General features: G+C 44.4%; 1 protein-coding gene across 1 annotated transcript in view; it reads right to left on the bottom strand.

Moving 5' to 3' along the window:
• The window catches only part of BMERB1 (bMERB domain containing 1), a 150795-nt gene that overhangs the window by 59663 nt on the left and 77622 nt on the right, over positions 1-13510 (bottom strand). Inside the window, exon 2 of the mRNA XM_049903299.1 lies at positions 5318-5441. Within this exon, the coding sequence (XP_049759256.1) occupies positions 5318-5441 (124 nt within the window). The remainder of the gene's footprint in view (positions 1-5317; positions 5442-13510) is intronic.

Genomic DNA, 13510 nt, shown 5'->3' with positions numbered 1-13510 from the left:
AGTAGAACCCTTTCATTTCCCACCACACTCAGGTCAAAGCGATGGACAGAGCAAGAAAAGACCAGATGGGAGTTTGCCTCTGCATTCTAGAATTGCTGAGCAAAGAGGAAGGGGGTCCTTGTATTAGGAATGAAGATAACAGGATTACTTAGGGTGAAGAGCTCCACCTCTGGGCACACATCTCGGGTTCAAATCCCAGTCCTGCCTCATACTAGCTGGTGACCTTGGAAAAGTTACTCCACCTTATCCATAAAATAGATGGAATAAAACCTACTGCATAAGGGCTTTGGGGAGGATTAAGTAAGTGAAAACAAGTAAGCGAATGTATGCAGAGCACTCAGCATAGTGCGTACCACATCAGTACACTCAGTAAAACAGCGGCTCTTATGTCCCCTGGTGTTTATATACCCAAGGTCACAGACTGAGTCCAGGGGAGCCAGGATGCACATGGAGGACCATCTGACTCCTGAGCCCACTTCTCACAAGTTCACACTAGTTTCCTGGGAATGGGTAAATCTCACTCTTCTGCTTGCTCACGTCCTGGCAAGAGGAGAAGGAGGATCAGTAGCCACTGTGGAGTCCAGGGGAAGGGGCATGACAGAGCAGATGATAAAAGGGAAACTCATTGAAGACTCACGCTAATCGCTGAGGGTGTTGGGAATTGGGGGGGAACAAAGCAATTATTGGACCCATTCTTTAAAGGGTCAACACAACAGGAGACTGTGAAAGAGAAAGAACACCCTCGACTGTGAAATATTGTCTGACTCACAGGGTCTCCAAAGGAGCTGACAGGTATTAACTTGATTACTTCGGAGCAGGTGTGACAAAACCAATCTCCATCCTGGTTATTACAGGTACAGCCATGGGGACTATTTCAGCCAAGGGCTGTCACGCTGCTGTCACTTGGAGCTTCCCCGTCCAAGCCTGCAAATGCTTAGCGTGGTCTGAAATTCTGCCTCCCTCTTAACTCTATGCCATACGCCATTTGTATGAAGGGGGGGTTGTTGTCCACATTCAACAATCATTAATTGATCTAATAAGTGCCAGGTACTGTTCAAGATACTAGAAAGATACAGTGGTGAGCAAGACAGGTAAGGTCCTTGTCCTCATGGAGCTTATACTCTTTAAGGAATTTTCTTGGTAGATGTATTCAAAGCTTTCTTCTTCCTTCCTTCTTTCCTTCCTTCCTTCCTCCCTCCCTCCCTCTCTCCCTTCCTTTCTTTTCTTCTTTTTTTCCTTTCTCTTTCCCACCCTTCCTCCCTTTCTTCTTTGATCCCTCCCTCCCTCCCTCCTTCCCTTCCTTCCTTTCCTCATTCATTCACTCATTTAATACATACTCTGTTAGGGAAACCCCGGCGGCATAGTCGTTAAGTGCTACATCTGCTAACCTAAAGGTCAGCAGTTCGAATCTACCTGGCACTCCTTGGAAACTCTATGGGGCAGTTCTACTCTGTCTCATAGGGTCACTATGAATTGGAATTGGTTTTTTTTTTTTTTTTTTTCTGGAGTCAGATTGCATTCTGGCTTAGCCACTTATTAACTAATGCAATTCTCCCTTTTTCAAAATGGAGGTAAGGATAGGACCCACCTGTAGGAAAAGCCCTACAGCTATGTAAGGGCATGGCTCTGAGAGACAGCTAAGAAATTGAATTCAAGAATGCTCTTAGCCCATGGCCTCTTAGCCTGGGAGGCTGAGAATGATGGATGAGGAGTCTGTTCAGGTCTGAGTGAGCCGTGTTCTCTACCCTGGCAAGCCTCGAGTCCACTGTGTCTCTGAGATTGATGAGGTGGTGCACCTGGCCAGATGAGGCCATCCCCAGTGTGTATCCAGGCAAAGCTATGTCTGGTACAAGGCTGGGCCGGGGGGGATGTCCTCATTGTTATCCCTGACTGCACCCTGCTTGTGAGATTTCTGGGGGCCTGGAAGCCGGCTACTCCTCTGGATAATATCACTGAGCCCCTACTCTATATGCTGATTGCACTGACTTCCTTCTGTATCCTTTAGATAAGGGAACTTTATTTGATTTATTCAAGTGTCTGCTGAGTCCGGTCTTTCCATCAATCTGTGTCTACCATTGACATCTGTCCACAAGTGGTTGGGCTGATTGGGCTTGGTGGGGAAATTCAATGAGATCATTGGTTAAGTGCTTAGTGCAGTTCCTGGCCCAGAGCTAGAGCTTAGTAAATGTTAGCTATTGTTATTACCGGAGTCTGTGGGGGGTGCAAATGGTTAAAGTGCTTGGCTACTAACCAAAAGGCTGAGGTTCGTGTCTACCCAGAGGCACCTCAGAAGAGAGTCCTGGCAATCTACTTCCAAAAAGTCAGCCACTGAAAACCCTATAGAGTACAGTTCTACTCTGACATATACATGGCGTCACCATGAATCGGAATTGACTCGATGGCAACTGGTTTTTTGGTTATTATTATTATTATTCTTAAGCACTTACTATGTGCCAGGTGGAGCCCTGGTGGTGCAGTGGTTAAGCTCTAAGCTGCTAAGTGAAAGGTTGGCAGTTCAAATCCACCAGCCACTCCTTGGAAGAAAGATGTGACAGTCTGTTTCTGTAAAGACTTCAGCCTTGTAAACCCTATGGGGCAATTCTACTCTGTCCTACAGGGTAGCTATGAGTTGGAATGAACTCGATAGTAATGGGTTTTTGGATTCATGTGCCAGGCAAGGAGCCCTGGTGACACAGCAGTTGAGGGCTCAGCTGCTAACCAAAAGATCGGTGATTTAAACCCATCAGCCGTTCCATGGGAGAAAGATGTGGCAGTTTGCTTCTGTAAAGATCACAGCCTCGGAAGCCCTAGGGAGCAGCTCTACTCTGTCCTATAGGGCTGCTATAAGTCAGAATTGACTTGACAGCAATGGGTTTTTTTTTTTTTTTTTTGGTTTATGAGCCAGGCATGTGGTAGATGCCAAGGATAATTCTCATGGGTGCACACATGCACGCACACACACACAATGCAAGTCAGTAAATGTAGAGAGACAGCCATTGTTCCTTTCCCTTAGCAGCAAAAGCAACGTCTGGCTCCTCTAGAGCCTCTGATGGGTAGAAGGGGTCTCTTTAGCACCTTAGAGCAGAACTGATGTTCTCTGTCTCCCTTTTTAAACAAGGGAAGTAAGGGATTGTATCTGAACACTCATGTATTAGTTTAGCTTATTCCCAGACAAAGAGAGGATGTTTCTTATCTTTAAAGCAGGGATATTCTAGAACATTCCCTGAGGACTCCTGGGAAAATGAAAAGAGATCACAGACATAAACATTTAACATAGGGTCTGGCACATGTGAAGAGTGTAATAAACTGAAGCTGTTAATCACAGCCCATTTCATGGGGTGAGAGACAAGGTCGTATGTAATAGTAAGAATATGGGTTTGAACAACCAAAATGTCCAGATGAATGGATAAACAAAATGTGGTATATACATACAATGAAATATTACTCTGCCATAAGGAGAAATGAAGTTCTGATACATGCCACTATCTGAATGAAACTTGAAAACATCTTGCTGAGCCAAATAAGCCAGTTATATGAAACAAGCAAATATATAGAAACCAAAGATTATGAATGGTTACAGGGGGTGGGAGGAAGGGGGAAAGGGGGAGGTTTTGTTTTTTTTTTTAATTTTTATTGGGCTTTAAGTGAAAGTTTACAAATCAAGTCAGTCTCTACTACAAAAATTTATATACACCTTGCCATATACTCCTAGTTGCTCTCCCCTAATGAGACAGCACATTCCTTCTCTCCACCCTCTATTTTCATGTCCATTCCACCAGCTTCTTACCCCCTCTGCCTCCTCATCTCCCCTCCAGACAGGAGCTGCACATAGTCTCAGGTGTCTACTTGATCCAAGAAGCTCACTCCTCACCAGTATCATTTTCTATCCCATAGTCCAGTCTAATCCCTGTGTGAAGAGTTGGCTTTGGGAATGGTTCCTGTCTTGGGCTAACAGATGGTCTCGGGACCATGACCTCCGGGGTCCTTCTAGTCTCAGTAAGACTATTAAGTCTGGTCTTTTTACAAGAATTTGGGGTCTGCATCCCACTGCTCTCCTGCTTCCTCATGGGTTCTCTGTTGTGTTCCCTGTCAGGATAGTCATCGGTTGTAGGAAAGGGGGAGTTTTTGCTTCTGGGGACATTGAGTTTTTGGAAAGGATAGCAAGAATAGCTGCACAACATGAAGAATGATGTAATCAATGTCAACTATACATGTAGAAATTGTTGAGATGCCCTCATTCGAGTTTTGAGGGCAGGAAGATTCGGGTCTGAATCCTAACTCCCTATTTACTAGCTAGGAGGCCTGGACCAGGTCGTTAAACTTCTCTGAGCCTCATTCTCCTCATCTGCAAAATGGGACAATCACATCACTGGCCTCACAGTGTTGAGAAATCAGTGAAAGAATGGGTGAGAAGGTTCTTAGCAGGTACCTAGAAGGTGTGCTATTCCTGCTACTTCCAGTGGAGGCTGGGTCAGGAGCTGACAAGGAGTGCAAGAAGCTTAGCCACCAGGTTGCCCTTTGTTGCTGTTGTTGTTGGGTGCCGTCAGGTCAATTCCGACTCATAGCAACCCCATGTGACAGAGCAGAACTGTCCCATAGGGTTTTTTTGGCTATCATCTTTACGGAAGCAGATCGCCAGGTCCTTCTCCCATGGAACCGCTGGGTGGGTTCAAACCCCCAACCTTTCAGTTAGCAGCTGAGTGTTTAACCCTGCACCACCAGGGCTCCTTGGTTGCCCGTTAAGCCTCTGTTTTTGCTTTATTTTTAAACTTGCTGTTTATCTGCAGAGCCCAATTTTAAAAATTGCAGTTTCTCTTGAAAGATTACCTGTAATCCTTAGAATGCTGTGCTTTGTTGACAATGGACTTTCAAGTCATGTGACTGAGGTTGCTAATGACCCCATGATATAGGTATTACTGTTTTCCCCATTTTACAAATGAGAAAACTGAAGCTCAGTGAGGCTAAGTCCTCTGCCCAAGATCACCCAGGTTTTTGGATCCTAGACTATCTGAACCCAGAGGGTGTGCTCTTAGCAACCTCAGCATCTTTCTCTCTGTCCCCTCCGCCTTCTACAGGTAGCACTGAGTCAGACTGGCCTGAACTCAATCCCAGTTTCAGTGTCCTGTTTCAAACTGAAGATGGCTGTACCCACTTCTCTACGTGGTTGTGAGAATAAAACAGGAAAACTAGATGTACATAATGCCTTTATCCCAGGGCCTGGCACACAGTAGGTGCTCAATAAATGTTAGGTTCCCTGGTGCCCACCCTCCTCCACAAACCTTCCTTTTTCTGCCATTTCCCAAAGCACCTCACTCACATGAATCTGAGCTCCGACTCCCGTCGGACCAAGACTTCCCGGAGACGCTGGATTTTCGCCATCTCAAGTTCAATCTCCTCTGGCATCATGGTAGTCTCAGCCATGGAGATGATGTCCAGCTGATCTGTGCAGGAGACATGAAATGCAGGGGTCAAGACCATACAGCTGCAGCAAGGCCAGGTGGATCTGGGCTGTCAAGAATCCCCATGGGACATTGGAATATTCATTTGTCTAGAGGACAGCGTTGTTCCAGTGACCATCATAAGCCCCAAGTACACACAGACCCTGGCCTGTGCTGCAAATATGTATTTGTGAGTGGCCCCTTTGGAAACCAGAAAACATGTTTTGCAAGGAAACCCTGTTATGACGGCAAGTGGAAGCTTAGATGAGCTCATAAAAACCCATTTAAGGCATAATGTTGTTAGTCCCAGCCTGGTCCCCACTTCTGAGCTTCTGCTCCCCTTGACCATGGCAAGTGTGCCCTGTCTGGTCCTCCAAGTCCAGTTCCAACCTTGTGTGGAGGCAGAAGAAATATCTATGATAATGATTTTATGGAAATACAGTAATAATCATAGTAACACTAAGTAATGGAGCTCTGATGGTGCAGTGGTTAAGAGCTCAGCTGCTAACCAAAAGGTTGGCAGTTCAAATCCACCAGCCACTCCTTGGAAACCCTATGGGGCAGTTCTACTATGCCCTATAGGGTCACTGTGAGTCAGGATCCACTTGATGGCAACAGGTTTGGTTTTTTTTTTTTGGTTTGTTTAATACTAAGTAATAGTTATAAAAAGTTTGTTGTAGAAAATTCAGATAATGCAGGTAGGCAAAAAAGGGTAACAAAAAGTCATCCATAATCCTATTGCCCAGAGAAAATTACTAGTAGCATTTTGGTGTGCATTCTTCCAGTCTTTACACACACACATAAATCCAATGACTGGTGTGTTAATAAGAGAAAGGAGAGGATGATTCAGACACAGAGAGATACACAGGGACTCACACCAAGTGAAGGAGATTGGAGTGCTGCATCTACAAGCCAAGGAATCGAAGGATTGCTGGAAGCCACCAGAAACTAGGAGAGAGGCATGGTAGAATTCTTCCTCAGAAGGAACCAACCCTGCCAACACCTTGATTTCTGACTTGTAGCCCCCCCAAAACTGTGAGAGAACAAATTCCTATTGTTTTAAGCCACCTGGTTGGTGGCCATTTGTTATCGCAGCCCCAGGAGACTCAATGCAGGAGGGGCTCTAGTATCAGAGTCCTGGGTTAAGTTCCAGCTCTGCCCCTTGCTAGTTGTGTGGCCTTGGAGAGCTAGTTAACCCAGGGGCAGATTACCCAATAAGCAAGGTACACACAGTGTCATGGATTGATTCATGTCCCCTCAAAAATGTGTTTATCAATTGGGCTGGGCCATGATTCCCAGTATTGTGTGATTTTCCTGTATGTTGTAAATCCTGCCTCTATGATGTCAAGGAGCGAGGATGGGCGACAGTTGTGTTAGTGATGCAGGACTCAACCTACAGGATTAGATGGTGTCTTCAGGCAGTCTCTTGAGATATAAAAGAGAGAAGAAAGCAGAGAGACAAGGGAACCTCATACCACCAAGAAAGCAGTGCTGGGAGCAAAGCGTGTTCTTTGGACTTGGGGTCCCTGTGCAGAGAATCTCCTAGTCTGGGGAAAAATTGATGAAAAGGCTGACAGAGAGAAAAAGCCATTCCCTAGAGCCGACACCCTGAATTTGGACTTTTAGTCTACTTTACCATGGGAAAATAAACTTCTCTTCATTAAAGCCATTCACTTGTGGTATTTCTGTTATAGCAACACTAGATGACTAAGACACACGGGCTTACTTGTGCTTACTTACTAATTTGTAGTGCACAATTTCATGTAGGTTTTACCACAATTAAGCCTATGTGTACCTTGCTTACAGTAAGCCAGTGCGTGCTGTGCTTACAGGTTAATCCATCCCTGAATTAACCTCTCTGTGTCTTAGTTTCCTCCTCTGGAATATGAGGGTAATAAAGAGCCCACCACCCAGGCCTGTTGCAAGGACTGAATTAACCCAGCAGTGTCATGCCCAATACACAGTTACAATTAATTGTTATCGTGCTGCTGGTTTTGTTTTTGTTGTTGATCTGTGACTTCGAAGACCTCAGGTGTTACCCACTAGAACTGCTCCATAGGGTTTCCTTGGCTGTAATCTTTATGAACGCAGCTTGCCAGGCCCGTTCCTTCCACAGTGCCGTTGGGTCAAATGCTTTTGTGGACGCAAAAGTGAATAGTTAACCACCTCGCAGATATAAGTATCCTCATTTTTCACATCATGGTTTAGATGGACAACCTGATTTCCACGGGATAGATGCTGAAAATGGCAACACACCCTGGGGCAAGGCATGAGATGAAGAGAATTCATTACACCCCATGAGTTGGCATTTTACCTCCATCCCTGGGGGAGGATGCAGACAGTGGCATTGCCAGAGTCCAGATGTTGAGATGAACATTCAGCTTTCATTTGGGGCAGCAATGGGGCTGATGCATCTGTTGAAAGGTCTTGCTCATGGATGCTTCCCACCCCTGGAGAGAGGCACGTAGTCTAGATCTTGGGTCAGACATAAAACAGAATGTTTTTGTGTAGTGAGCTCTGTGTCAGGCACTGTGCTAGGCTCGGCAGAAGCCTTATCTCATTTCATCTTCGCAGCACCCTAAGCCAGGAGTTGGTAAACTATGGCCCACGGGCCAAATCCAAGCCCGTTTTTGTAAATACAATTTTATTGGAACACAGCTACATCCATTCATTCCTGTGCATTTGGCTGTTTTCATGCCACAACTGCAGAGTTGAGCAGCTGCGATAGAGACTGTATGGTCTACCAAGCGTCAAATCTTTACTATCTGGCCCTTTACAGGAAAAGTTTGTCAGCTTCTGCCCTAAAGTATCTAGATGGTAGATACCGTAATTTCCCCAGTATAAAGGTTAAGAAACTGAAGTTTACCCAGTAACAATAATTAAAAAAAAAAAAAGTTGCCATCAAGTCAATTCCAACTCACAGCGACCCTGTGGGACAGAGTAGAACTGCCCCATAGGGTTTCCATGGCTGTAAATCTTTATGGAAGCAGACTGCCACATCTTTCTCCCATGGAGCAGCTGGTGGGTTTGAACCACTGACCTTCCTGTTAGCAGCCAAGTGCTTAGCCACTGTGCCACCAAGGTTCCTTTAGTAACAATAACAGCTAACATTTATTGGGCATTTATCACATGCTAGTATCTGTGCCTTACCTTAAATAAGGTAATCACTATAAAATGGGGAGGGTAAGTACTGTTATTCCCATTTTACAGGTGAAGAAATTGAGGCTTAGGAAAAGGAGTAACTGGTGGGGTTGAGATTTAAAACAGATCTGTTCCGCTCCAAAGCCTTTGTTGTCATCAACCATATTCATTTAAGAACTACCTTCTCACTTAAGATACGCCATCATGGTCCTAATAATAGAGAGAACTGAGTATTATTGTATTGCGTTAGGTACATAGAGTAGGTGTTCTCAAACTTTTATGGGCATGGTGAGTACCTGGGGGGCTTGGCTTCTATAGGCCAATAAGCAAGGTACGCACAAGCTTAATTGTGGATTGGGGGGTCGTGTCCAGGGATTCTCACACAAGAGGTCTTCAGACCACATTTTGGGAAATGGTGGGATGGGATGTGAATGGCCAGTTTCTGCTGGGTCTGAGCTTGTGTGAAAGAACTAGTGTGATAGAAACCTTTTCAACAACATTTTCCAGCTAGAAGGCAAGCCACCTACAGGTGCCAATGATTCTTTCCATGAAAGGACAAATGGTGGAGGGAGATGATGGAAGTGTCCCTGCTGGGCAGAGGAGAAGGTGGGCTACGAGGCTCCATCACAGCTTTCTGGCAGAGCTCACTTGCTGTGTGCAGATGACAAAGCACTAAGACACAACAGTCCCCAGGGCTCCCCCTGCCATTGCTGTCACTTAGCTTCCAGGAGCTGAGTCACTTCTGGGGGAAGAGGCAGCTAAATCCATCTTCCTATCCCCAAATGCCACCCTGGGAAGATGCATGCCTTGCAAACAGCAGCACTGGCAAACAAGAGCTGAGAACCTGGGGCATGACCAGGACGTGCCAGCAGGTTTAATCATTTACAGGCATTCCTCAGATTACGAATGAGTGCTGTTCCTAAAAAAAAAAAATTTTTTTTGTTCCTAAGTCTTTTTTTTTTTTTAACTAAATTGCTAAAGGTAATTTACATACCTTTAGTTTTTTTTTGGAGGGTTTTTTTTTTTTAATTGTGCTTTTTTTTTAGGTGAAAGTTTACAGCTCAAGTTAATTTCTCATTCAGAAAATTATACACATATTGTTTTGTGACATTAGGTGAAATCCCCTCAATGTGACAGCATACTCCCCTGTTCCACCCCAGGTTCCCCATGTCCATTTGCCAGTTCCTAAGTCTGTGTTTAAGTAGAATTTGTATATAAGTCGTAACAGTTAGGTACTGATGTTATCTACATTAGTCAAATGTTGTCTTAGTATATGGCATCTGGTGTACTTTCTATGCGTAAAAAACATTAAAGAGCACTTTCAGATACACTAAAACATCTTTAACATAATAATAATGTTGTTGTTGTTAGGGGCCGTCAGTCGGTTCTGATTCATAGTGACCGTATGTATCACGGAATGAAACACTGCCCGGTCCTGCACCATCCTCATAATCATTGTTATGCTCGCGCTCTTTGTTGCAGCTATTGTGTCAATCCATTTCATTGAGGGTCTTCCTCTTTTCTGCTGACCCTGTACTTTACCGGGCATGATGTCCTTCTCCAGGGACTGATCCCTCCGGAGAACGTGTTTAAAGTATGTAAGATGCAGTCTCGCCATCCTTGCTTCTAAGGAGTATTCTGGTTGTACTTCTTCCAAGACAGATTTGTTCGTTCTTTTGGCGGTATATGGTATAAAGTAATAATAATAAAAATGCTCTGATGTGTGTCGCAAGGTAGCCCCATTTGTTACTATGAACAACTATATGTACCTCGAATTTTTAATATAACAGGCTTTAGTTGGTTTATAATTAAGGGTTGTACGTATCTTAATGGGGGACTGCCTGTGTCCCGAAAATCTAAAGCTCTCCAGCGACAGGGAGGGTAGAGGTGATTGCAGATGGGGGCTGGCAATCTCCTAGAAACTTCTCATTTAGATATGGACTCACCAGTTGCCGTTGACTCTGACTCATGGCAACCCATGAGTGTCGGTGTCGAACTGGGTTCCACAGAGTTTTCCAATCACAATTTTTTTTTGAGGAGGGGGGAGAGAGGTGCATTGTAGGCCTTTGTTTCACATGCCTCTGGGTGGACTTGAACCTGAAACCTTTCAGTTAGCAGCCCAGCACATTTACCATTTGCACCCCCTGGGACTCCCAGTGCCTCTCTAGTACTTACTAATTCCCCTTGTTAACAAAGAGAGATTAGGCTTCCATCTGAGCCATGGGTAGGCTCTAGTGTTTAGCGAGAATTTTAAAACATTGCTTTATTTTCATCAGATATTTTTATGGCTACTTTCGAATTATGCCAAGTGATAACTTTTCACTTATGGATGTGATATAAAAATCTTTTAAAAAGAAGTTTCTTGCTAGCAAGCAGCCATCTCAGATGCATCAATTGGTCTCAACCCACCTGGATCAAAGGAGAATGAAGAACACCAAGGACACAAGGTGATTACGAGCCCAAAGGACAGAAAGGGCCACACGAACCAGCCACTACATCATCCTGAGACCAGAAGAACTAGATGGTGCCCAGCTACAACCGATGACTGCCCTGACAGGGAGCACAACAGAGAACCCCTGAGGGAGCAGGAGAGCAGTAGGATGCAGACCCCAAATTCTCATAAGACCAGACTTAATGGTCTGACCGAGACTGGAAGGATCCCGGTGGTCACGGCCCCCAGACCTTCTGTTGCCCGAGGACAGGAACCATTCCCGAAGCCAACTCTTCAGACATGGATTGGACCGGACAATGGGTTGGAGAGGGATGCTGGTGAAGAGTGAGCTTCTTGGATTAGGTGGACACTTGAGACTATGTTGGCCTGCCTGGAGGGGAGATGAGTGGGTGGAGGGGGTTAGAAGCTGGCGAAAAGGACATGAAAAGAGAGAGTGGAGGGAGAGAGCAGACTATCTCATTAAAAAAAAAAAAAAAAAAAAAATTTTTTTTTTTTTGGTCTCATTAGGGGGAGAGTAATTGGGAGTGTGTAGGAAGGTTTTTTTAGGAAGGTGTATATGAGTTTTTGTGTGAGAGACTGACTTGATTTGTAAACTTTCACTTAAAGCACAATAAAAATTATTTTAAAAATAAATTTAAAAAAAGCAGCTTCTTTGGGCCAAACAGTGTATGTAAAGAAATATTGAGTAAATGATAGTATAGACAGTAGATGGCCGTCTATACTATCTTTTAGTCTATCATTTATATTTAATGATAGTATAGACAGTACATTCATTTCTATGAAATGAATTGAAGATTTAGAAACATTATTCTATAGTTATTGCTCACCAGCAGCTTACCCCTGAGGGTAGACTGGGGCAGACTTCAGTTTAAATCATTGCTCTACCACTAATTGTGTGACCTAGCCAATTTACTTAATCTCCCCAAACCCCAGTTTCCTCTTCTGTAAAATGGGGATAATAACTCCTACCACATAAAGTTGCTGTTATAGAGGTGAAGTGAGGTACTAATATATGTCAAGTGCTTGGCGCAGTGCCCAGACACGATAGCGGTATCATTATTACCGTTACATTTCCTTTCTCTAGAAGCAGCCAGACTAAAGTTGGGGAAGAAACAAAAATCAGAATCATTAGATTTGGAGAATGAGAGACGTGGGTCGTTGAGGCCATCCTTCTGTCCCTCTAGGTCAGATTGCAGTTGTCCATGTCTGCCCTGCTCTCAAGGGAGAGCCCAGAGGCAGGCCAGCCAGACCTCCTTCAGGGTCCCAGCCTCTTAGCTCACCACCTTGAGTAGCCACAGGAAGCTCTTCCTGCAATGGACCCAACACAGAGGCCTAAATGTTGTTGTTGTGGGGTGGCGTCAAGTCAATTCCGACTCAGGACGATGCCATAGGACAGAGTAGAACTGCCCCATAGGGTTTCCAAGGCTGCAATCTTTACAGAAAGCCCACTAAACCAAGCAGACTATTATATCCCATGGATCGGCTGTTGAGTTCAAACCGCCAACCTTTGAGTTAACAGCCAAGCGCTTAACCACTAGGATACCAGGGCTCCAGAGTCTTAAATACCAGTGAATACATCTGAGCCCCATTGCTGGGGAGCAGATATCCTGACACATTTCAAAGGCTCCTTGTGGCTCCCCAGCCATTTAGTATCATCAATCACTCACATAGGAAAGAAACTCATTTCAACCCCCAAACATCCTATTATGAGATGTACTGAGCATCTTGCCTTCTCGCTATAATGTGAATGTAATGGGAAACAGCCAGTTGCTTTTAATGAGTCACCATTTCCCAAGAAGAAGAAGTAACTGCTTTTAATTCAGAGGCTCCTGTCTGGTCTATTCCCTGGGCCAACCTTGTGAGGGAGGATGCCCAGGGTCCTGAGAGTCATCGTACCTTCATTGCACAGTGCCTTCCTCTGCATAATGCCTCTTTATCCTCAAAACCACCCTGCAAGGAAGATTTTTCAGCCGAGGAAACTGACTTGCCTCCAAACCCTAGCTTTGGTTGTTATTTGCTAAGTGACCTTGAGCAAATTCTTTAGCATTTCTGAGTTTCTGTTTTCTCAGCCACATCTAATTTGCCCAAGGTCACAAAAGTAATTAGGGAGAATGCACAGTCTATAGTGGGGTTAAGAACCGGGCGCTGGATCAAGCCGACTTGCGCTTAAAGCCTGGATCTGCTTCTTTCTAATTACTGGCCTTGGCAAATGACTTCACTTCTCTCTAAACCTCAGTTTTCTCGTCGGTAAATTGGAAGTAATGAAAGAAGGCATGTATAGGCTGGTGCTGTCCAATTGAAAATCTGAGCCACATGTATAATTTGAAAGTTTCCAGCAACCACGTTTGAAAAAGCTAAAGGAAATGGGAAAAAAAGAATAATTTTAGTAATAGATTTTATTTAACCCAATAGATCCAAAATATCGTCATTTCAACATGTAATCAATATTTTGAAACTATTAATGAGGTTTTTATATTCT

This window comes from Elephas maximus, chromosome 12 (genome assembly GCF_024166365.1).
Source record: "Elephas maximus indicus isolate mEleMax1 chromosome 12, mEleMax1 primary haplotype, whole genome shotgun sequence".
Lineage (NCBI taxonomy): Eukaryota > Metazoa > Chordata > Mammalia > Proboscidea > Elephantidae > Elephas > Elephas maximus.
The sequence above is the reverse complement of the archived record's forward strand: the minus strand, read 5'-3'. Positions and strand labels throughout refer to the sequence as shown.